The 27,260-nt window shown below is 36.5% G+C and overlaps 1 protein-coding gene across 1 annotated transcript in view; it reads right to left on the bottom strand.

Moving 5' to 3' along the window:
• The window catches only part of Cpeb2 (cytoplasmic polyadenylation element binding protein 2), a 55,747-nt gene that overhangs the window by 18,719 nt on the left and 9,768 nt on the right, over window positions 1–27,260 (bottom strand). Inside the window, 3 exon segments of the mRNA XM_028892934.2 lie at window positions 3,393–3,416; window positions 10,347–10,397; window positions 25,336–25,426. Of these exon segments, the coding sequence (XP_028748767.1) occupies window positions 3,393–3,416; window positions 10,347–10,397; window positions 25,336–25,426 (166 nt within the window).

Raw genomic sequence — 27,260 nt, 5'->3', positions numbered from 1 at the left:
TGACTCCCCATGGGAGGCCTTACCTTCTTGTAGGAGGACATGGGGGGTAGGTTGGAGGGGGAGGATGGAGGGACAGGAGGAGGGAAGAGGGGGAATCTGTGGCTACTATGTAAATAAAATAAGTTCTTTATTTTTATAATCCAAACTACCCTATTTTTTATTTTCTTTCTGCAAAACAATAGCTGTCTATTCCTCTATTAGAAGGGACTGCCCTGACTCTTTGGCTGGCTTCCAGGAACCTATTCTTTTTTTTTTCTTCTTATTTCTTATTAAGATATTTTCTATTGATTTTATATACCAACCACAGATTCCCCTGTCCTCCCTCCTCCCGCCCCCCAGCTTTTCCCCCAACCCACCCCCTATTCCCACCTCCTCCAAGGCAAGGTCTCCCATGGAGAGTCAGCAGAGCCTGGTACATTCAGTTGAGGTAGGTCCAAGCTCCTCCTCCCTGCACCAAGGCTGTGCAAAGTGTCTCACTATAGGCACTAGGCTCCAAAAAGCTGGCTCATGCATTAGGGATGGGTCCAGGAACCTATTCTTATACTGGATTGTACTGCCCAGCCTTAATATGCCTTGGTATGCCATGCTTTGTTGACACCCATGGGAGGCCTGCCCCTTTCTGAACAGAAACAGAGGAGGACTGGATTTGGGGGAGCTAAGGGGGAGGTAGGGGAGGAAATAGGAGAGAAGGGAGGGGAAACTGTGGTCAGGATGTAAAATAAATGAATAAATTTAATTAATAATAATAAAAAGGAGGGACTGTGACATAGAAAATTCTGAGTAACAGAATTTATAGTCCTACACACATCTCAGCACAATCCTGACCCTAGTCTCAGAAAGGGATGGCAGAAACACTGAGCAAAACAGCAACTACAAAAGAAAGCAGTTTTCCTGATGTCAAGGAGCTTCGACATGCTCTTTCCTAGTGCGGCAGAGCTTCCCATGGCCCCAGACTCTGACATTCAGAAAAAGGAATCTTGGTTTTGCTCAATTACTTCTGGTATAATTATACTTTGAACATCTCTAAAGTTTATGTCATAAATCAATATCTAGAGCCAGCTAGATTTAAAGTTCTTATTGACATTATTAAGGAACTGGAAATATATCAAGGAGATTCTGGCAGTAATTTAGTTTAACTATAGTCAAGTGGGAAGTGCTGCTCTATGCTGCACTGAAAGGTCAATTAAAGGTGGAAAGGAAGAAACCAGTTCTTTCTAAAATCAACTGGCTACTGGGAGCCAGACTGCCTTCTGACATTTGATGCTGCCCCACCCCCACTGCACTGGTGCCAGCCAGGACTTGGTTTTGGCCAATTGTGCCAACTCATTTTGACACATCCCTCACAAACAGAGAAGCTTTATTTACTCTAACAAAAAAGAAAGACCAAAACGAACACACACCATTTCACTAGCCCATCAAACCCACAAGTTCATAATAGGAGATTCCTGGCTGGCTAGGTTTGGAGACTGGTACTGTATCAGCATGAGGGGCAAATGAAGAGGAAATAGAAAGATAGCCAGACAAGCATCCCTACTCCTTTCTGAACTGTTCTTCTGCTATACAAGTTTTTCTTGTAAAATATTTCTCTTACTTACCAAGCTAAGGTATTGCCAAATTCAAATAAAATCTCATAGCAGCTACATTTCAAGACTCAACCTTCCTCATCTAACCATGCAAACCGGAACTGTAGCAGCAGATTCATGCAGCCCCTAGAGGATAACTATAATTTCATGACAGCCACACTGTTACAACTTGGGGAAACGGCTGCAGCTCCCCGTCTACTGAAGCAGCTGGGTGGAGGAGCTGCCAGCTCAGGACAGGGAAAGGATGCGGATTGAGCCTTACACCTGCATGCCTAGGTGGCTCTGAAATGGAGCACCTCTCTTACAGCTCCCAAGGGAAGACACAGCTAGGCAGGTAACAAGTCTCTATCTGAGCATCAAGGAATTAAATGTCTATTTCCCTGCTTGTGTCACAGTCTGTAGTTACTGAGCTGAGCTCTAACAAGAAAATCACTGACTCTGCTACCTTGCTCTTAAAAATTTAGCATATTATATTTATACCAGAGTATGCTCGATCGACTTAACGCATGTTACTAGAGATAAAAGGTTTCTGACATGAAAGGGATTCTGAACTGCTCTATCATTTTAAAATTACAAAAAAAAAAATCACAGATTGGTAAACAGTTATTTTCAAGAGAATCAAAGTTCCCCACTTGACTGCGAAGTGAATTAGATCACAGATCTGAAAATAGATATGAACACTGTAACCTTCCCACTCCCTTCTCAGCTCACTAATAACAGCCTTTAGAAAGTAACTCAGCCTCACTCTCTTCCAGTTTTTTTTTTCTTTTCTTTTCTTTTTTTTTTTTTTTTTTTTTTTAAGAAAAGTGAAGGAGCTAATGATTCAATCAAGTATTTGGAGAGTCAAGACTCCAGCAATGAAGTCAAGTTGAAATATGGAATTAGAACTACTGCTTAAGAGCATAAAGTACTAATGTTGCTTATCAGTGGTGGTAACTGGTTTTGCTTGTGTGCTTTTGGGGAACGCGCTCATCAGCAGATGAAGACACTGTCACACACATATAAAATATAACCAAGGGCACAGCTATTACTGTCTATCTTCATTGGCTTCAGGGAAATTCTAGAGATGAGAGCAACCACTTTTTATTCAGTGTGCAGAACTGTATAGAAACAGGTACTGCCCACTGCTCTACTCATGTAATTTTGCTTCTTCTCATGCTGGCTTCTCCCACTTTCGATTTCTGCACATGGCAAAGGGAGGGGCAAGGTTTCAGCCATTGAAGGTGTTCTTGTGTTCTGAGGGAGTTCAGTAGTAGCCCCATGCCACAAAGCCTTGTCCCTTGGTCCCAATAAAAGTGCTCAAGGACAGTAGTGTGCAGGCTAGACAAACGGGCTGACAGGATCACAGCTTCACAGAAACATTAGCTACATGGTTTCTGTCAATGATGATAGTAATCTACTTACACAGGTGTCACTTCCAACTGAGTCCAACGAAAATCACAATCATCGATAAGACAATTGGTTATAGAGCAGAAAATCACATCATATGTCACTTTGGTTAATATTAAAAAACTTATTTCTTAAGTAGATAAAAACAGCCTTATTTTAGAAGATACAAATATAATTTTTAATAAGAGTTAAAAATTTGGACAGTTTAAGGACAAATTTTATTTACTAACCATTAGTATGAAAATACACCCTTGTAGATTAAGAGTTAGAATTTGAAAAGTTGGTAAGTGTTCACATCAATGTGTAATTCCTCTATGAGCTTTCAGACATTGCATAAAGAATTCTGAAATCAGTAATTATGACATAATCAATACAGCCCAATTAGAAACAGATGAACTATAGCAAACAGAAAGGAATTACCTCGTCTTCGCCCATAACTCCTTGCTGCATGTAAACAAAGGACAAATTGTAAAATGTTAGAACTAAAAATAAGCCCACACATACAAATATCCGTGATATGAAAAGTTATGTGGGCATTTAGAAACCATATTTTAAGACATATGATAATGTCAACACTTATAATTTGCACATTTTATCATTTACAAAGTACTTATACATACAGATATATATGTGATATATGTCAGATATATTCTTTTACAAATATTTCATACACATGCAATCTGAGTCATCCAAAGCTGTAAAATTTATTCTAATTCACATTTAAAACTCACAAGTAGTTGTTTCCCCTAATCATGATAAAAAGATGTAACAATTTACAGTTAAATAGCTCCCTAAATAGCTTTCTCAATGAAGGAAACTATCCTGAATTAAATTCCCATTTTTCTTAGTTTGAGAAGAAGTTGTATGGTATATATTGTCCTCCACCTATGTAGACTCCACCTCCATGGCACCACTCCCTGATGAAGGTAGTACCAGAAGATGCAGACTGTTAAGAATCAATTACTGAGATCTGAATCTAAGTCCTGTAATCAAAGCTGAGTTCAAAGCCGCTTAGGGAAACAGTAAGAGACTATGGCAAATGACAGAAACGACGCTTTCTAGTCTTCTGACGTGTTTTATAAGAGCTACTGACTATGTGTCTGCCTCTGGGTAAACGGAATTCTAGTCCATTAAAATTACTACCCTCATGGAATGATAAATGCTAGCAATATAAAGTAGAAAGGAACTAGTAGTTTACATTAATCCCATGGACAGTGTATGAATATGATTTCTCTTTCGTAAGAAGTTACCAGTGTCGAGAAAATCTTTCGCTTCAATTAGTGCACACAATGAGTGTTTTACTCGATAAGTTATATGTAGCAAACAATAAACAAAATAAAATGAATGCTATAAGACTGAGGTCTTAATTCATGTTTATAGATTGAGTAAGCAAGAAAAATTCAATGCTGAAAATCTCAATTCACAATTTGTATTAGAACTTGCCAGAAATATCATCTCTCTAAAGTATAAAACATAAAGGTCAAAAGATGTATTTCATATACTAAGTATGTACTGTGTTATGTAAGGTTTAAAAAATATACCTTGAACTTTATAGTAAGGTTTCACTATAAAGAAATGCTACTATATGCCAATAAGGCACTAATTTTCCTAAAATAATGAGTAGGGAAGGCAAACATGTCAGATCTACTCATTGCTACTTCCAAGAACTAAGTCAATAAGCATAAGGCTTCTATCATCCCTTTAAGCAAGCTAATTAGCTTTATCTCTGTCATTATGGTATATACTCAGTCTGTTCTTGAGCAAAAATGGACTTGAAGTCTACAGATTTGCTTCACATCTTACTTAACATATGTGTTAGTTTAGGGTGAGGGTAAAAGTAGACAACAGTTGTAGAATTTTATCGTCAAATTTTAAGATGTAAAAGGGTTTTTAAAATAGTTTCATTCTAATGGGAAACTAACTGTAGAAAATCAGGTTGATAAACATAATTTAAACAGAGCTATTAAGTGAAGGAGAATGAAATTCCTTAGTTTTTAACAGTTAAACCTTCAAGTGGTCAACAGGCCCCAAACATTGCATAGCAATGTCTCAGGAGTTGAGCCTTCAGCTTTTCCTAGGAGTGAGCTAATAAAATTAATCAAGTTAAGTTTACTTTGGACAATTTCAACAGTGGTTCAGAGATCAAAGATTCATAAAACAAATGAAATTATTTTCAACACGTTTGAAATCAAATTATAAATTGTGATGAAGTTGAATGTGGCAAATAATTCTCAATCTAGTAAGGTAACACCAATCCTATATGATATTCTTAACTTTTACACTCTTAGACAGGGCTACTCAATACTAAAATAGTGAAAACATAAATATTTATAGTATCTTAAGTCTCATGCCATTCCTAGGTTTGAGCATAATCATTTAGAAAATCTTCCCAATTATCTCACACCAGAGGAATTTCAGAATCCAGTAAAAAAACACTCTACTAATTTTCTACTAAGATTCAAAGTCTCTACACCACTAAAACCAGAAGTGTGGTCAGTGTGGTACTCAATGGGTAAAAGGCACTTGCCATGCAAGCCAGAAGGCCTGAGTTCAATCCCAGGAACCCCACCTGGAAGCAGGGAACACCTCCTGTTACTCATCCTCTGACTTCCACAGGGACAATAAATATGTCCTACACACAGCTTCCACATCTTGACACTTGCATACATCGTGGGGGGAGATGAAAAAGCAAAACAGAATTGACTGCAAATGAAGCTAAACTATGCAAAACACCTTCTACTCTATCATGGAAATCACCATGTTGCTACCACTGTACTAAAACACGTGTAACACATTTCTAGACACGTTTCTATGTGGAGTTCTGGGGTCTGTTTCAGTGTAACTGCAGCAGAATGGTCAAGAACCTCTACCAAAAAAACAAGACAGTCAATGTGAGTATTACATTTTTAAAAAGCGTTCTTTGAACAGGCTGAACCTCCAAATAAGAATGATTTGAAGTGGGAAATGTATTGATTTTATATTGCTGATACTCTTTATTATAAAGGAGCTCTGAAGTACTTTGAAGTCTTCTTTCTATACAAATGACTGTAAAATTCAGGGCAGAATTACCAATGATCTTATTTAGGTTTTAGCACCAATGACAATAAGGAAACTAGAATTTTTATACTCTGTTTAGGTACTTTGTGTTCTTAAGTACTGGTCCTCTCAGCTCTAGAGCTAAATCACTTAAGCTAAAAGGTAGCATAGGAAAAAAATACAAAATCAGCTAGAAATATAGGTTCACAAGGCAAAACTAAAAAGAAAAATACCTATGGTCCAAATAACAGTCCTTTTCAAATTCCCACCTCTCCATCCACTCCCTTCACTCTCCCTGGTTTCCTAACTTCATAAATTGATACAGTTGATTTGGAGCATCCGTCTTTAGAAGTATTGAATCAACAACAGTCTTGCTGTCTTGAGACAGGGTCTCTTTTAGCCCAAGTTGGCCTCAAACTCACTATGTAGTTGAGGATTATCATACATTCTTGGTCCTTCTGCCTGTCTACCAAGTGCTAGGATGACAGGTGTGTACCACCATGCTAGCCTTGGGTACATTTCCTTAATTAAAAGATCTCTAGAATTCATTTCACTCCAAAAATAAAACAAGCTCTTGATCATGTAAGTGGTTGTATATATGGATAATAAATGCCAATTTAAAGTCCAAACTAGCTTGCTAATACCTTTTCCCTCACCTTTGCTCTGTTGTGAAAGGAAACTAATATTTTCTTTGGGTTATTTTCTTTGGGAAAAGTAGGGAAAATGCAATTCAATCCAAATAGAGACAAATACTTGACATACATAACCTTATATTCTTTACTACTGCAGAAAACACACAGATTTCTGGCACTGACTTTATGTTTTCCTCCTGATACTATATGTGTTAGGTTTATACACTCAGAAAATGTAAACAAACTATCATTCTAAATATTTAAAACTGGGTTTTTGAACAGTTCATATCTGCATATAATGTGACTTTCTTAAAAAGCCAATGAACACTAAACATGGGCACACAACAGAGACTTAACAATAACAGCAACTTACAGTAACAGCAGTCGCTACATCAAGTCCACTTGATTCCAAACTTATCTGAGGAACACAGTCTATTCAGAAACAGGAGCCTCTCTGTGGTTTTGTATGTGTGTGTGTGTGCATGTGTGTGTGTGTGTGTGTGTGTGTGTGTGTGTGTGTGTGTGTGTTCTTTTGAGGCAAGGTCTCACTACTCGTCCCTGGCTAGATGGAAGTTGCTATGTAGAACAGGCTGGTCTCAAAGACAGATCTGCTACTCTCTGCCTCCTGAGTGCCATAATTAATGGCACCTTATATGGCATTTTATGTTATAAAATTTTAGTCTATACAACTCCATGAGCTATGTGGGTGTGGATGTGGTACTGTACCTCACGTTAAGGGGCATCTGAGTAGCAGAGGCTCAGAGTCATGAGTTCAGCAGAGGCTCTCCCTAATGCTTTGCTGTGTCATCATCATCCTGGTTGACCTCCTACCCTCAGATTTATTTAAACCTTTTTGGTTTTTCAATACAGGGTTTCTCTGTGTAGCTTTGCGCCTTTCCTGGATCTCGCTCTGTACACCAGGCTGGCCTCGAACTCCTGCTCTGCCTCCCGAGTGCTAGGATTAAAGGAGTGAGCCACCACTGCCACCCGGCTTAAACCTTTATCTGAAAGTTTTAACTACAACTACTAAGGAGTAATTATAAGGTCTTTCTAATGTTAGTATATCTTATTGGCATTATATTACTATTATTTATATTATACTATGTTTAATTAAAGCCATTCTGATTTCACTGTATCAGCCTGATATCACTGTAATCATTGATTTCTGTCAGCTATATGTATTTTCTCAAGAAGGCTCTTAACTACAACAGTCATAAATTTGTTTAATTATAATATATATATATATATAAAATTTGTGCACCACTGAAATTTATCCTGTGTACTCCATGGAAGAAGGATTCTGTACTGCAGAAAACAAGGGACCCAAACTTTTCCATTACATAAAGTTTCTAATGTAGTATCTTCCTATTGTTTTCCTGCAATAACAAAACCAGCTTTCTGCTCATCATACACAACATCCTTTGCAATAGCTGAAAACATCATTCATGTAGTCTCTTTCTCTTATGCTGTCTGAAGTAATCGCCCAGCTCCTTGTCTGTTCGGAGGACCAGGCTTTCAGGCCTGATGATCTTTTGCACTGATTTCCATCATTCACTCTCCCCAGATAATATTTACTCACAGAAGCTGTTCTAAATACGTGCATGAACTCACTCACTCCTCTCAATAGTCGCCTGCGGCAAGCAGTGTGCTCTGGTTTAGATATTAAGAAATGAAGTCAGGGTCAAGTAAGGTATGCCATTCCAGGTTGTAAAGAAAGGCAAGCTAGCCTTAGAGTCTGTGATGCCACCCACACACCTCCACAAAACATGATGATGCATAATATACTACTAAACACTTTTCTTTAAAGTGAACAGTATTAGCTATGCTTACAATAATAATAAGTAATGGTGAAGCAACATACTTAACCAACTTCCCTACTGTGAGTTCAATCTATGACATAAGATGCTGCACTTCAGTCAGTAATATTTAATAACTACTTAATATTGGAAGAGACTTGTCTAGCATCACTTAATTCCCTGATTTCCAGAGAACACAACATGCTAAGAATATAGCTAAACTGTATTTGTTAAAGAAAAATTTCCCCTTACCAAGCAAGTGCTGTTATCTGCCTTTATTCACACTTTAAGACTTCCTCACCCCATGGATGTACTCAGTGAAGTGAATCCTGTTTCACCTCTTAACTGTTTGTCCCCAGGGAATAAAAAAGGACATGCTTCTCTTTGGAGCAAATCTCTTGTCCTGACCTGAACACATTTTGATGTCCTAGAGTCATTACCTTCTTTTTCCTTCTCCCTTGCTAAAAATGTTCAAAATTCCCAGGTTGCCTTTCTTCATTGAGTAAGCACTATCACCTCAAATGCAGACAATTACAATTACGAGTGCTCATATTTAAAAACTAATAAAATAAATATATTTTCTACTAGACGTAACCTGCCTGAAATAAAACATTCTCATATCTTCTTTATGAAGAAGCATAATCCATTCAGTATTTATAGAACTTTAGACAATTTACAAAAGCAACCGATGAATAGACTAGTATAACAACAACAACATAAGCTACCAAACCATTGTGCCTTTCCAAGCTCCTTGCTATCTATCATAATCATTCTATCACAGTCCCAGTGCTTAGACTAGGTTAGATTAGGCTGCTACATGTTTGGCCACTCAGTGCATTATACCAGACCGTGATCAATCCATCATCTCCCCTATCCTTCTGCTTCAAGATTTTCTCTCATTCCAGAATCCTGTCTCCCCTGACACTCCTCAGGTGACAAGCTTCCTTTCTACGCCTCTGTCTTTGTAGTCATCGTCCACATAGCCTCACTTCACAGTGACCTCCCTTTCAGATCTGCTTATACAGCTTCATTACATCCTATTTCAATAAAGCTTTACATGAAAAGAGCCAAGCCAACATAACGAAGTGATTTTAAGCATGTATTATTTATAGGTCTCCCTCTTCTTTGCCTCTCCTTGCCTCTAATTCAAAATTACTCCTGAAAAAAGGACTTTCCCTCTCATCTCCACTCCCATGATTATGTCTATACTACATCCTGTGACTATAAATATATTTATATTTGTCCAATGTCAAGAAAAATCACAGTTTAATCGAAGTTTTTCTTTTCTGGCTGGTGAACTTCTATTTGGAAAGTTAGAATAAGTTAAATCAGTGTGATTACTATATTAATAAACTCACCAGTATATTCCATAAAATAAGCACAAATGCTTATACTGAGTACTAGGGTCTATGTACTTTGCAAACTTTATCTTATTCAATTCTTAAAAGCTGTGAGTCTTTATCTCCAGTTTATAGAATGGGAAACAGAAAACTAAGAACAATGTTTTTGGCCTTAGGTAACAGCTTGAAATAGAACCCCAACACTCAAACAAGGATTGCTCCTGAGGTTGAGGTGTTTGAATTATATTGTCACAAATGCACTTCTCAATGACTATTTTTTTCAGGGACAAAACATACAGATTCCTAGTTCCTGCAGCTTCACTTCGTGTTTTTAAAAGATGAGCCTTCACTCTGCTGCCTGGGATGATTTGTAACTGATGGGTCAAGAGATGTTCATTCATTCCAGCATCCTGAAGAGCGGGGCTACAGGTGAGTACAGCCATGCCTGGACATTGCTCCACTTTTACAAGATGACTAAACTGTCTATATGGGGGAAGGTTCAGGGGAATACATATTTAATCTCTTCATTTGTATGAATCAAATGAAAACATAACATTTGGTAAAACTTACCATTTAACATCAATAGATTGTCAGTTCCTGGATGTGGATAGCTCAAACGACCTGATAGAAAAAACAGAAAAAGAAGAATTTAAAGATTATGATGCTATTTGAGAAAAAAAATGAGGTTAAGTGGGATAAGAAGAAAATATTAAGCACTGTACAGTTTTTAAAACTAAAAAATTTATCTTTAACTCAAAGTATATTAACTAGGAAACCTGAAAACAAAATGAGAAAGTTCATCTTAGTTCCCATGCCATAAGATCACAATGTGACTTGAGAGCAAATGGAACTATGTTTATTTCTATCTGAACTGTAAAAGCAGCATGGGTGCGTTGCTTCTGAAAATATAACAAAAGAGTTTAAAATGTACTCAGTTTGAATTTTTCTCTAGATTTTTTGTTGTAAAAAAATAAAACTTCAAGGAAATGGATTTAATTTCAAAATCAAGAATAACTAAAATTTTTAAATGTAAAATGAGAACAAATCTTTTAATTTTCATTTAATTCAATGTGGTTTTATACTGTCATGTTTAAATAATGAAATTCAAAGAAGACATCCTAGGCTATTATTAAAAATATTATAAGCATACCTCATTTAGAGTTTAAAAATTATTTATGAAAAAAGTGAAAATACTAAGGCTTGTGAGAACAATAACATTGTCTACTTGAAGTCACTCTTGAAGACTTTGTATTTATAAAATTTGGAGACAGCAGTTTATACATGCCACAAAGACGGTATGTAGAAAACACGCCATAGCTCGGCTAGCATTTGCACAACGGAATATTTGTTTGGCTACTGCCAACAGCAACAATGACCATTATTACAGCTCATTAAAATACAGGAATGTATTGTGATGTCTGACTCCCTGATACTTTATTTTTAAGGATACATTCAAACTTAATACTAGGATTGTATTCTAGTCACCTTTGGCATAGCTTCTCTTTAAAAGGACAATAATCCTACATGAAATTCACTGTCATCAGAAGAATGAGCACACATCTGCACAGATTAATGATGTAGAGATTCACATATGAACATGTATAATATGATCTCTGGCACATTTTGATTTCTGATTCACTATATTAAGAAAAGTAAGCAACCGTCTCTTAAAAAGACAACTTATCGGCCGGGCGGTGGTGGCACACGCCTTTAATCCTAGCACTCGGGAGGCAGAGCCAGGCGGATCTCTGTGAGTTCGAGGCCAGCCTGGGCTACCAAGTGAGTCCCAGGAAAGGCACAAAGCTACACAGAGAAACCCTGTGTCGAAAAACCAAAAAAAAAAAAAAAAAAAGACAACTTATCACCTCTTTTTACTCCCAAGTTTCATGAATTAACTAAATCAGTTGTTAAATAGAGCTTCCAAAGTCCAGAAACATACAGTTATATCTACCGTTCTGAGGAGTGAGAATCAAGAAAATAAACAGAGAAGGTATGAAATAGAAAGACCGAGGAAATACAGCTTTTAAAACTGCATTTTAGTAATGTGTCACAAAACTTTAAAGAAGTCACAGTTTATTTTGGAAATTAGGACTTTCCTAACATTTTGTTGCAGCTGACCAAATTTATAGAATAATTTAAAGCCATCAAAATTGCTGATTTTCAGACATGATATTTAAAATAGTAAGTTTCTTCAAGTGGCAACCTATATTGCTGTTGAGTACAATAGTTCTTCTGTCCTGATAGAATGTAGCGCACAGAAGGTAGAAACAAAAATAAGACAAGCCTTCCCCATGGTGTAGTCAGAGACACAAACACAAAACTTCAGTAACATCTGTCCAGTGCTATAAGAATTATGTATGTAGAGTATCTCACAAAACACAAGGAGTACTTAGCTAAACCCAGGAATGCAGGCCTACATGCTAGGATGTTACAGTAAGCAGTAAGCAGAGCCTTTGTCCTGAGGTCTTATTCCACCTTAAAGACAGGTAACTTTACGCAACACAAATTTATTCTCTAGGAGGTTCACTATTCCCTTGGACTGCAAAACAGTCTTTTACATCTTGGCACTTGAATGGACTTTAAAAGGCAACAGAAGAAAACCTATTTGTGAATGAGTACATACTTGAAGATATGTTCTAAAATATTACAGCCATCACAAAAAATAAATGTAATAAAACAATCCATGATTAAATGAGCAAATTTAGAGTCAAATTATCCAATCACTTATCCTCTACTATAGTGAAAATGTTAATATAAATTAGTAAGTTAACTTTCACAGTTAATATATTTTACTTATATCAAAACTACTTTCACTAAGAACCTGCCAATTGAAGGTAATGATGACCAACATCTGTGGGTTTATTATATGCAAAGGGCTTTTATAGGTTCTCAACTGCCAGGTATTTGCTCCTACTAACAATCCCTTGAATTTCATACCATTTTCTTTCCAGTTGAATGTGAAGGTACTTTATCACTTGCCTGAGGTCTCATCATTGGTAGGAATGACTGGCAGGACGGGAACGTGACTGGCTTGATTCTCTTATATACTTACTGCCTTGATACTGACTTCCTACTGATAACAAGATACAGGAAAAGGAATGCACAGAGGATTGTAGAACATTTCAATGTCAAAAGAGAAGAATGTGTAAAAGAAGATGCTGCTATAGAACTAATTCCTTACTATAAGTCTAGAAGGATGGTGGTGCATAAACTGACACTAATGCTTACCCATCAACAAGAGGACCCCAATTTCTCTTTTAAAAAATGGTCCAGAGCATAAAAAATTCCACTTTTCAGTTTTTGCCATGTGCTGTGTAAGGTCTGCCCAGAAGATAAAAGATAAAAGTGGTATAATTTTTGGAAAATATCCTTTAAAAGGGAAAGACTACTTTTCTCTTGCTTGCTGAGACACAGATAGATGGCTAAACTAAGGAAGTTTTAGGCCAGGAAGCAGAAACAGGATTTTCCAGATAACAGAAAAGTGTCTTAGTCACTGTTCTATTGCTGCGAAGAGACATCATGTCCAAGGCGCCTCTTATAAAAGAAAGCATTTCATTGGGGGCTTGCTCACAGTTTCTGAAGGTCAGTTCATTATCATCTTGGTGAGGAGCGTGGAGGCACAGGCATGATGCTGGAGAAGGAGCTAGGAGCTACATCCTGATGAGTAGGAAGAGAGCAGGCTCTAGGCCTGGTGTGGGCTTTTGAAACCTCACAGCCCACTCCCAGTGACACATCTCCTGCAAGGCCACACCTGCTCCAACAAGGTAACACCTCCTCATCCATCCTATTTTAGCAACTGACGACAAAGCATTCAAATATATGAGTCTGCAAGGGTCATTCTCATTCAAATCATCACATTCTACGTGCTCCACACTACAAGAGGAACCTCCATCTCCCTGAAGCTGAGTTTCCTGATAACCCACAGGATCTAAGGTTATAGTCTTGAGGCAAGTCATTCCTTATAATTGTAAGCAAGCTTGTGGAATGATTATTCCACAAAGATTTTAGTACATCCACAATGAATATGTGCTACATCTAGGCAATTCTCTTTTAGCATTAACAGAGGTTGGTGGGATGGCTTAGTTGCTGCAGAACCTGAAGTCCTGAGTTGATCCCGGTGACCATTATGATGGAAGGAGGGAAGCAACTCTCTCAAGTTGTTATCTGTTTTCCAAATATGTAGTGTGCTGTGTATGCATGCACATGTGTATACACATGCACAAATGCAAACAACTATAAAAATGACAATATTAAGTAATGTAAAATATTTTTAAGAATGTGTATTTTTAAATTTTACATGTCTATGAAAAGCTGGATGACTAACAGTATCTTTAAATCATTTTATTAGTCAATTACAGTTTTAGATGATTATTTGTGTGTGTGTGTGTGTGTGCGCGCACACACACACACAAACACACACACACACACCCCTTAGCTCATGTTATCCATTTAAATGTATACTGAGCAACTGGTTACACTATGAATAGGACAACTGAAAACAAGCTATCTCTTGTTTGGACAAAGTATCAGAACACATTACAATAAGCAGCTGTACCTCATCCACTGCAGAGACTGCTCTGGACTTTGTGCTGCTTCTCTAATGTGTCAGGCATCCTTCCACTGCAGGATGTTTCTACTTCGGATTTCTGCCAACAATAGCACCCCTCAGCACAGTCAGATCTCTATGTGTTAGGTGGCACTACACATCATCTTGTCCCCAACAGTAGCTTCTTTCTTCCTCTACCATCACAATATCACATTAAAAAAATTGTCTAACAATTTCTTATTGTCACTCTCTTTTTAAAATAAAAGACCTCCAAGAGCAGGGCTTTCACTTCTTTTACTGTCTACTATACTATATTTCTAGCACCAACAACACAATGGCATAGAATAGGCTCTCAATTATTCATTGAATGAACATATCACTTTATTCTATGACGTGAGATAAAAATTTAACTAAAAGCAGTTACCTAAAGATGTGCTGTATGTGGATACCAGCAACAAAATTAACAGAAGGAAAACAAAACAAGTGTTGCTTTTTCAATCTTTTCCAAGATAACTGTCTCCCTATCTTTAAAGCAATTTTCTTTAATGAAAGCAAGAGTATTCTCTTATCATTGGCTTTCTCTCTGTATTTTCAGTTCTAATTAACCATGATTTGAAAATATTAAAGAGAAAATTCCAGAAATATACAATTTCTTATAAGTAGTATCATGACTTCCCCCACACCACCATTCTGTTCTGCCCAGGAGATGCATTACTCTTTTGTTTACTATATCCATGCTGTATATGCTATTCACCGCTTATCACTTTGTAGCCATCTTGCAAATCAAACTACCATGGAGTTACAGTGTTTATCTAGAGTTTGACACTATTTTTAGAAGTTTCAGGCACCTTCTGCTGGGGATAATATTAATGACTCTAACTTGTTCTTCATCAATAATGAGAAAATTGCTAAAGAACAATGACATGCATTTTGCCAACATTTTAAAGAGAAAACTAAATGACAACACATATAATCATAAAAAACCTCAGTTAGAATTAACATTGGACCAATTAAAAAGAAATGCACAAAAAGGCACAGTAGTTAAAAGCACCAACTCAAGAACTACCAAGTTCTACTCTTATTAGCAGTTGATACTTGGTAGTAATCATCAATAATAAGCTACTGGTGTCCTAACATAGAGCATGGCTGAAACATGCTGGTTGTGGAGAAAGTAAGTTTGATATGTGATCAATGTAGGGTTTGTATTAACACTCACACCTATGAATTCTTAATTGAAGACAACAAACATTCTTATGTGCTTTCAATAAAGCATTGCTCTCACTGTTTATTAATCCAATATTTTTTACAATCTCCATTTCACCTTTACTTCTATGCCTAAAGATCTTATATGAAGTTAAAAATCCACTTAGAATGTAGTCATTACCAACCTTAATAATTCTAATTTCTAATCAGTTCCAGTGTGCAGGATAGCCATTTCTGACCCCACTCTCAAAGTTTTATGAATATCCACTAAAGCCCTAGGAATAAGATCATAAAAATGTAGAAAAGACCCTTAGATGCAAAGACCAGACTCCAAGTGAGCAACAGAAACACTCTTGACTTCTAGCTTATAAAAGCAAATGTCCTCTAGATTCAACTGCTCACTCTTAAATCAAATCCTAACATATCATTTTTGTCTAACCATATTATGCTTTATTTCTTTGTCTTATTATCACTTTATATTATGAAATGTACAAAGACACAGCAAGGATCATTTATATCACTGTTTCAAGCAAAGTATAACTAGGAGAAAGAAGAAAACACCAAATTAGTTGTCTAGTAAAATAATGGATTACATTAAGACTAATATGAAAATAATATTAAAATCAAGTTGAGCTGATGGCTGCAAACCTTCCACTATGAATTTCTTAAAATTAAAATAATTCTGATAGCTACTAAAAATAACAAATGGGAGGCTAAATATATCAGTGGCAATGATAAACTGGTATAGTTGGCAATAAGGACCATCCATGATTTATAATGGTGGAAAAATCCACCATATTATTACCCTAGTGTAGTATTCAATAAGGGATAATCAAGAGTTCATTTTTTCTGCCATGCTAGGGATGAATCCAGGACCTTGGGCATGCTAGGTAATACAGGACCCCTGAACTATATCCCTCAGCCCTGCACACTTTATAAATGGTAGTAAGTGGTAAATGCTCTGTGAACACGTAAAGCAGGCTTGGCTGACATTTGGTAGATTAGGTGTGGTAAATACATTTTTGACTGACAATATTAACAAATTTTAAGTCAAGGTATATATATATATATACAGTCACAAAACCAAACATTTAGTACATCTTGTGGAAATAAATACAGATAAAACTCATGAGATTTTCATTTAAAAGCTATAAATATCTAAAATCCTGACTGTAGTGACACATGCTGTTATACATGCATGGAAACCATACACGATGATTCTGGATATTCAAACAAATATTTGTGAAGAATATGAATTAAAATGGAAAATGTTTACTTATATAAACAATAGTTACTATGCCTCAATTTGCTTGGCATTTTCATAGATATTAAGGCAAAGTAAAAATAGATGCATAGTTCACTGTTCCCATTCCAAAGGAGTAGTCTCCTTTGAAAGATACCTAAACTAAGACGTTATTATACTTCAAATAAATGAGCTACTCTGAAAGGAGTCTTTTTCTCAGAATCTTTCACAAAATTTAATTTACCCTGGGCAGGGATGTAGAGACCTCCTCACTAAGAAAATACAAGTCGACTAGGGACTACAGAATCTTCCAGTTAAACATGGAGAAACAAATAACATTTATTTACTTCTTTAGCTTTTTGAATCACCTAAAATGGCCTCTGTTGACAGAGAAATATCTCACCAGGGCAAAGATGAATGGAAGAGATCACAGGAGAACCACATTAACAAATTTTTGGAAGCAGAAACTTCTACAATTGTCACTAACTCTGTAAACCATAAATCACTGAAAACACAACCCAAGCCACTCTGTGCATGGGGAATGCCATCTGGAAATAAGTAGACACCTGGTGAGAATCAGCACCAAGAAGCTCTGTCTAGCCCTTAAGGCAGAGGAGAGGTAGAATTGAAAACAGGAAGGCTGATAAGTACCTGTTAATTTTTAAAAGCACCATACAGGGCCACCTTTTCAGTTCTTCAAAGAGGGCTACCAAGCTAGACTCACAAGATCCCACAAAAAACAACTGGGAGACACCCAGGTCTGCTTCCCAGACTGCAGTGAAATACTGAGATAAAGACACTGTCAGTATCTCATATCATTGGCCTACTGCAGTCACTACTAGTTAAACCTAGCATGCACAGAGCTTCCCATTCCCATTTTAGTATTTTACTTCTAAGTATGGATAGTAAAGGGTCGTCATACCTGGTGAAAGCATCCAGCATGAGAACAAAACAAGCAGAAATAAGGGATGCAGAGGAAGCATAGACAACACTAGAAACTATAAAAAATAATCTTCAAACAACAGGATATCCATGAGACATCTAAGATCGAATAAGGTTAAAAAGGTTATTAGCAAACTTATGCAAATGCTCTCTAAGAGGGTCTTAAAACTGCAGTCATATGACCTGAGACCATCTTGTCAAGAGCTCAGTAGTGAACCAGTGACAGGACACTGCTCTTCTCCATCCCAGCACCAGAATAAATTAACAAACTCAAAACAATAGGAACTGTTGTTTTTAAAACCAGTGGATTATGAGTGTAGGAAGTTTAACATTTAAAGAATTTCTACAATAATAGAAAGGGTGAAATTAAAAAAAATAATCAAGCCCCAAATTTCTAAGAAGTAAAGAAGGCTGTCTGTGAATACAAATCAATATGTAACTCAAAAAGTAAGAGAAATAGAGGGAAACCTGTATAGATGCATGTAGCATATGATAAATCATTATTATGGAACTTGTGAACTACAGGCATGAAAAAAAAGTTAAAATAACCATGCAACAGGCTTCAGAACAGCATTGTACTTGAGAACAACCCAGGAACTAAAAGAGGAAACAAACAGTAATGCTGTGACATCCTAAACCAAGACAGTATCCTAAACCAAGACAGTATAATTCTACACTGCTCATCATCTTATAAAAAGAATAACAGTACAAACAAGGGTTCAAAATGTATGTCCTATCAGCAGGAAGGTATTGTAAAGCAGGCCCAACAAATCAAGATCTAGATACCATTAAGACAAGGGCATGGGTTCTGTGGATATATTCTGGCTTCCAGTTTATAGTGTTCTTATGGGATTTCTGAGTGTATGGATAAGTGGGTCTGTGATTCTTGTGCCTTCTCTTGAGGTTTTTTTCCTTCTGCTTGTTTGTCTTGTCCAACTCCAATGTGTTAGTTTTTGTTTTACCATATTATATTATATCTATATTATATCATATTCTATTTCTTGTATTATATTCCATTAGAAGTCTGTTCATTTTCTAATGAGAGATGGATCTGGTGGATCTGGATAGGAAGGAGGTAGGGAAGAACTGGCAGGAGTAGAGGGAGGGGAAACTGCAATCAGGATATATTTTATGTGAGAAAAGAATTTATTTTCAATAAGAGGAAAAAAAATTAAAGTCAAGATTAAAAACAGAAAGAAAAAAAAGGACATGAAGATCATAGGACATGGGCTCTACAGGATGACAGTGACCAGTGACAGCTACACAGGGTTACGAGGATACTTCCAGACACATGAAATAAAATCATGTGGATGGTTATCTGATGCATTTGCGTGTATCAAAAAAGTTGTATGGTTATACAGATGCGTTTTGGGATAAAAATATTTAGAAAATTAATTTTATAATAACTGTGAGGACAAAGTAGGGGAAATGCTTTGGGATAAATATTTAGAAAACTAATTTTATAATAACTGTCAGGAGAGAGTAGGAAAATATTAAGGATAGGTAAGCTACAGGACATAATACTAAAAGCTTAATAAAATACAAAAGCAACTAAATAGGGAATCAGATAAAAAATGGAAAAAGCTCAAAGTGGCTACTTCGGAAAAGTAGACACCGAAAGTAGATAAAGGGAGTATAAGTCTGTGACACCAGCTGACTCTAACCTTTGCATACACACACCTTAATTTTAAAAAGGTTCACAAGCTTGGAGAGATGATGACGAAGACTGCAAATATTTTAAGTTATATAAAAAGGAAAAGTATTAAAATTTATGTTAGTGTTTCTAGTTTTTCATTAATGAATAAATGCTTTTTGTGATAAGGAAATATTTTAAGGAATTAAATGTTATTATTTTTTCTGGAGCTGAGGACCGAACCCAGGGCCTTGTGCTTACTAGGCAAGCACTCTACCACAGAGCTAATCCCCAACCCCAAATGTTATGTTTTTGAAGGAAAATAATTTCTATGATACTCCTTTTCATACAAGAATCCAAAATTCATATAATTCATATGCCTAATCATCCCAAATACTTCAGTTTAGCATTGTACTATATATATATGTACTATATATATATATATATGATGTGTGCTATACATAAGAATTTTGTTGTTTTATTGTTCATTAAAAGAGATATAAACTATTTAAAAATCACAAGAAAAATGTGTTACCATGAAAAGACTTCCAAAGGAATAACATATACCCAAATTGGCACAGATGCACTGTAATTTCTGTATGATAAGGTTTTGGCTTTTAAAAATGAAGTTCTAGTTTTATAATTCAAATATTCATCAATGATGCCAAGAAAAAACAAGGACACCTATACCCTCAAATAATGCTATTGACACAGGCTACAACCTAAAAAGAAATATGTCTTAAAAAATCTCCACTCATGTTATGTTTCAAGTATGCTTTCTCAGACAAGAAAATTCACATAGTTTTATAATTCCCCCTTTAGAATGTGGATACTCTAACTAGTAACAGAAGTTTAAACTCTTGTAAACTGTACTTTCATAAGATACTCAATTCTGAGTAGCTACATAGTAAATAATGTTTCCACATAAATTGTGAGAATGAGTATTTCAAAATCAGAATACATTTAAGAATATATAGAAATAAGTTATTTTAGAGTTATGATGTTTTTCTTATCAAAAGCCAATGGTGACAGGAAAAAGAAATCAATGAAATAAAAAAAAAATGTGGTGGTACGTACTTTTTCATAAAACAAATTGGGTGCATTTAAAAAAAAATCACACAGCCTAAAAGCATAGAGAACACATCTTTCTTTTTTCATTTTATAGGTTTTGGTTTTGAGTTTTTGAGACAGGGCTTCATGTATAACCCAAGGGTAGCTTCAGATTCCTCTTCCAAGAGGTGGGATTTATAGACCATCTCCCTTGCTTTTTGTTTTGTTTTTTAAAGCATTTAGTATAGAACCTAAAATGCTTGAGGCTAGAAGTATTTTAGACATTGGATATATTGTTGAATTTTAACATATTTAATATATTTATACAATGCATTCTCTTGATATGGGATATAAATCCACATATGAAACTATGTTTTATATACACAGTCTGAAGATAATTTTGCACAATATTTTATTGTGAATTTTGACTGTGACATATGAGGTAGCATGTAGAATTTTCTACTCAAGGTATCAAGTTTTACATTTTGCAGTATTTGAGATTTTGAATTTTTAATCTATACATCTGATTTTTGTCTATCCCCTTTTGGCAGCTGTAAAAATTTTGGCTTCAGGAATCACAGTTTTAAGATTGCATTTCTCTGTCAGAGGAATCGTAGGGCAAAGTCACAAAAATGTTCTGTTTATCACTGGTATAATTTTTTATTTCGCAATTTATCTTGCTTTAATACATAAATGCACTAACCATTCCCAATTTATTTTCATAGTTATTTTTGCCCTTGCTCTCTTATACCAGACTGTCTAGAAACGTGCTTTTGGGGAGATGGCTCAGTGGTTAAGAACACTGGCTGCTCTTCTAGAGGACTCAGGTTTGATGCCCAACACCCATATGGCAGTTCTTAATTGTCTGTAACTCCACTCCCAGGAGATATGCCACCCTCACACAGACATATATGCAGGCAAGACATCAATGCACATAAAAGTAAATACTTAGAAAAAAGAAAAAATAATTTAAAACATAATAATAAAATAAAATACACAATTGTGGAGAGTGAACCTGACATGAACTTGAGAGCCTCTGGATACTCAGAAGTTCCTAGTTCTAGAATATGATTTCTCACACAGGATGCTTACAAATGCATCTAAGTTGTTTTGTGGCTTTGGACTTTATTCCCCTTCATAAAGTCAATGGGAGAGAAACAGAAGACAAAATAGGAAGCTAGCAAGAATCCAGTACTGCACACGCAGCATCAGAGCGGCTCCTATCTCTCTTTAGGTGCTGTAACGTCAGCAGGGCTTCTTGCTTCCAGAGTCATAAACACAGGTGTTTAGCAGTGAGGAATACAGCTGTAATAACCACTTGGGTTCTTAACTCCTTTGAAAAGCATGGACTTCAAAATATTTATGGGCATAAAATCCCATTCTAAGTTCTTGTTTCTGATTGTTTTGAACTATTCAGGGAACACTGGAAAAGTCATTAATACCAGCCGAGAACGGTTACACAAACTGTTTTCTCCCCATAATCTTTAAGTCAATTTTTATGAGCTGAAATTCAATTTTTTGTCCTTACAATTTGAGTAAGACCCATTTTTTTACAAATTGTTGGGGGCAGGAGGGAGGGTAGCTTAACAATGATCTGTCTTGTTCTTTTGTTTAAAGTGGAATGAACCAATTCACACAAGCATAAAGATCACAGACTATTTTAAGTAGATATGCAAATATAAAATTGCAAAATTATGAAACTGTTCTTGGCAAAGCATGATTTTCTTGAGCCATTTAAAATTCCACACTTATTCTTTGAAAGGAAAGCAGAGTTTGCCTAGAATCCAGACAGCCATTAGAAAAAAGAGTGTCCGCAGAGCAAACACACTACAGAATGGATAATGCAGCTCAGATCGAGGAAAGCACATCCAGTGTGTTAGTGCTTCTAATTCCCCAGCAAAGGACTGCACATGCCTGAAAACACTGAATGAGCAGGGCTATAACCAACAGTGTCATGTAGCCCTAAACAATAAGCTGGGACTAGTCTTTCAGTTCTTCAGAAGTCACAACCTTATGCGTGCTTTTTCACGCAATGACACTTCCAATAGTTCCTCATCTTTGCTCTACCCAGCTTTGTATCAGAATTCCCTTTATTCCACATATAAATTAGAATAACTTTCCATTTACCATACTTCTGAACGCCTTCTCCTCTATAGATATATAGATAGTTTTGGTATATGGTCTGTCTGTCTTTCCCCAGCAGGTTATACTTTCCACAGGGAAGAGAACGTGGCTTTCCTCACAGTGCACAGTCAGCAAAGGGTATAAAGTTGACTGAGTAAGCACCATGTTTGGCCACCACTATTTGCTATCTGTACATCTCCAACAAGACAAGAGCTTTCTGTATGCTATACAATACCTCAAAAACCTCCCTTAAAATTCAGAGGTGAGTATTAGAAAAGGTGAGTAAAAAAAGAATTTTAGATGAAAGTGGGATGAGAGGTTGCTTCTATGAGTGAAGTTGTTCTTAGCCAGATCAGTAATCTTTCACTCTTTCCACATTCTATACAACTACTCGACTGTTTTCTCCCCACTGACACCCACTGTGAGTAGTTTATCTTTTGCTCTACACTTAAGAGTGGAAGCAAATATGAACTTATAGATCTGCCTTTGACCCCTGAAGTAACCAGCCTCCATAATGGTTCCTTCCGGTCCTTGTCTCTCCCTATTTACATAGTTTGAGCCATATTGTAGAAACAGCAGTATGCTACATCTGAGGCTAGGCGCTAGGACACTGGGGCTTTTGTACAATCTGTGCCCTTCATTCTAGGCAGCGGGGGTAGGCAGAGGTAGCACCAGCAGTCATGCCATAAAAAGGCTGCACCAGGCCTGTGGAGTGGTCCACAGAGCAAGGAACTGAGTTTCCTTCTTTCTTTCTTCTTTTGCCAATAGCCTTGCACTAACTTTCTAACCATATGGAAAGGAATCCTCCAGTCTAATTAAGGCTTCAGACTGTAGTATCAACCAACTTCTTGACTGCTATTCTCGTGAAACCTTTAGCCAGAAATAATCAAGTTGCTACCCAATTCTAGCCTTTAGAAATTATGTAAGGTAAATGCTTATTGTTACTGTTTTAAGATAAACTCTGAGTTATTTGTTTTGCAGCTATAGACAAGTAATACAACCTCTTGTAATAACAGAAAGAACGGGGAGATCGTTTAAAAATTTTGCACTCTCCATCTCCTGTCTATTGGTAGATCTTGTGAGGAAGACAAAGCAAATAATGGTTTAGGAAGTCATTTTGAGAGGATAAAATAAGCTTCATCTTGCTCCTATGAGAAACATGTTGGTGTTTGTCTGTGTATCTAAGAGGGGGAAGATTTTCTGAGATAAAAAGAGAGGACAAAGTACTGCCCTGAAGATGAGGACCGGAAAGAGAGGGAAACAACAAATGCATTGGTTAACCCGGACTGGCACACTCTATTTGCCATCACCTTGCTTAGACAGATTGTACAGGGGTCCAGCATTCCCACCCCCATGAAAGTGTAATGATCAGAATGTGTGGAGAAAGAATATGTGTCATATGGTAAAGCAGGAAGCAGTGGAATGAGCAAGTAAAAGAAGAAAATCTCGTGTTGGAGTGCCTAGTAGTTTTCTTTCTAGAGAAGACAGAATTCAACACAGAAATTCTTAGCAGTAAACTGTTAACAATTCTATTAGCGCGCGTGTGTGAGTGCGTGCGTGTGTATGTGTGTGTGTGTGTGTGTGTGTGTGTGTGTGTGTGTGTGTGTATTTATTTTTGAGGCAGTCTTGCTACCTAGCTCAAGCTGGCCCTGAACTGGTGACCTTCCAGCCTTGGTCTCCTGAGTGCTAGTATACAGTCATATGCCACCACACCCCAGTGTAGATTCTATTCTGAAATGGAAGATCCAAGGTAAACAAACAGTAATCACTGTAAATAAGAACAAGACCTCATACAGACAGCCTTACAATATATATTAGAGCAAAAAGGTCAACAAAACTCACAGGAAAGCAAAAGAACACAACGCATAACCTTATTAGTTTGAGGAATTGCCACCAGTGAACATCAACAACCATTAATAACACACTCCTTAAAATGAAAGGGTTAGAGATACAAAAAACTATGCATAAAAAAACCCAGATATTGAGTAAGACTTGACATCTCATTGCTGTTATCAACTTAGCTGGCAAGAAAAAGCTTTGGAATTTGTAGGGCAAAATGTTCTAAAAGAATTACATTTGTAGGATTAACACTGGAGAACTTATAAAGAATTTCATGATTTGGATTCAATCAAAAGTTCTGAGCTAGAAACAACAATTATTCTCATGAATTCATAATACAATAACTGTGCTGGCTACTGATTTGTCAGCTTGACACAAACTAAGAGTCATTTGGGAAGAGGAAATCAATTGAGAAAATGTATCCATAAAACTGACGATTGATATGGGAGGGCCCAGCCCATGATTTTGGTGCCACCTTTGGGCTGGAGGTCCTAGATGGTATAAGAAAGAAAGCTGAACAAGCCATGAGAAGCAAGTAAGCAATGTTACTCCAAGATCTCTGCTGCTATTCGTGCCTCCAGGTTCCTGTCTTGGATTCCTGTCCCGACTTCCCTCCCTGACGGACTAAAAGCTCTAGGATGAAATAAGCCCTTTTCTCCCAAACCCTTTGCTCTTGGTTATGGTGATTTATCACAGCAACAGAAACCCTATCTGAGACACTAACACTGTGTGGCAATAACTATTTACTGATGCTTTAAGGGGCTAAAGTTTGGATGACTTGTTATATGCATTAGGCAATTAGTACTCCTCTTTCCTTAAGGTGATACAATTGCAATATAAAGGACGAGAGACTGAAAGTAACACATATGAAATAAAACATTTCTTCACCATCAGTAAATTAATTTATATAAGTGTTAATTTTTCATAAGCAGACAAACCAACGTATGACATGAAATTGATGCTATAAATTGCCACCTACCTTTGAGAGGATCATGTTCTGCTCTCATGATATCAATAAGAGAATTTTCCAGAGAGTGCATATTTAAGCTATCATACATTCTACTTCGATCCTGGAAGACAGAAAAAGAAAAGATATAAGATCTATGTAATTTTCAAGAAAAAGTTAAAGACATATATTCTTTCTTACATAAAACAGGACACTTAATTAATATATTACTACTTAAAACTTGTATCCCAAGAAAATACTGATATGTAAGTCTCTTGTCTACTACAATGTCACTTATTAAGGGAAAATATTTTTAGCACATTCATCTCTAAAATATATAAAATTAATGTAATTTCATTGGCAGTATTAACTGAATGCAGAGAAATCTCTCAGATTATTTTCACAAATATTATACACAGAAAACATTTTCAGTTGCTTCATGTTTTTTTCATATATCTAGGAAGACAGATATTGGCATTTGGAAAATAAGTATCTTGAGAAGAATTTAATAAGTGCACCATACTTTAAACATCTATCACACACTTAAAACTTGACTTAGTCATTGGAATTGCAAAACGATGAATGCATAAACATCCTATACACTAAAAATCAAATGTAGAATACTAATGTCAGAAAAAGGATGAATGCCTTGCATATTTACATTCAAATCTCACTCTCTAAAGTCCTTCCACTTTTTGTAATCCCCCCCAACTCTACTCCAAAAGAAGGTCAGCACAAGAAGAGGGGAGAGGTAAAGCACTTTAGTTCACATTCCCTTCCCCAACTCTAAAAAACTGCCTTCTGTGTTGACAGCAGCCTTTTTTTATTGACAGCTTGCTAGAAAGCATTTAGTTCTCTAGTGCCTAAGAATTTATACTATATTCTACTCAACACAAACTCAATGACTATGCAATGATATATATGAGAAACTAGCCAAACAAGCTATGGTCCATGCCCTCCAAAGAGTCTGAAGTCTTTTAACAAACTATGTCAATGCCATCCCTGCCCATTTGTTGTATGTATGAATTTGCAAATTCATGTACATGTGGAGGAAGCAGGGTAGGCCATCTTAAACTCTCAAAATGATTAGCACAGGAAACAAAAGAATCAGAAAAGTAAGCAGACAGTTTCCACAGAAACCCAAGTAGAGCACTAGTTAACCTGGATCCACATGTCCAAAGTTATGACAGAAGTCTCTAGGATAATATGCATTCATATATATTGACATATATTATTTTCTTAAGAAAAGGTTTATAGCCTTCATGAATTTCCAAAGGGACCAAAAACCCAGAAAATATTCAGAACTAGGTCTCTAGAGAGCTAAAGAAAAACATAAGGTTTGTTTATTTATTCCTCTTTGATGTTTAATTAAGGTTGTATACTTTTTAAAGCTAGGGACCAGGATCAGCACTGTAGACTAAACAAGGAATTAGGAAGGGTGAGTAGTAACACTGAATGATGCAAAGCTTCTAGGAGACTCTTGTTCCAATGAATCACCAACTACCTACAGAAGTCCAATTTACTGACCTTTATGTAAAAGATCCTACTAAACACACAACATACCCATCTATCATGCTCTACACCAGAACAAGTGAACTTGGTGGGGGAGACAAAGAGAATCAGTGAAATAAAGCAGTGTTTCCCAAACTCTCGACACGCTTCAGAATTGTGTGAAAAGCAGGTTAGTATATTATGGTGCCACACCTTAACTGAGTCTGACTCAGTACTTATTAGGTGGACAGTGAAGCTACCGTCCAGGACATTATAAATAGCACTAAGCTTTGTGATCTTCTACACCACAGGACCTCTTTATGCTCTGCCTCCATCTTCTAAAAAATAACCAAGTCAGACTAGACAGTACCTATAGGCCACTTGAAATCATAGAAGATCTAAATTATTGTTACAGTGAATGGCATAAAATGGAAGCGAGAGGAGGATGGCCTTTGTGCAAGCAAGCC

This window comes from Peromyscus leucopus, chromosome 10 (genome assembly GCF_004664715.2).
Source record: "Peromyscus leucopus breed LL Stock chromosome 10, UCI_PerLeu_2.1, whole genome shotgun sequence".
Classification (NCBI taxonomy): domain Eukaryota; kingdom Metazoa; phylum Chordata; class Mammalia; order Rodentia; family Cricetidae; genus Peromyscus; species Peromyscus leucopus.
Note: the sequence above shows the minus strand (reverse complement) of the source record. Positions and strands in the feature narration are given on the sequence as shown.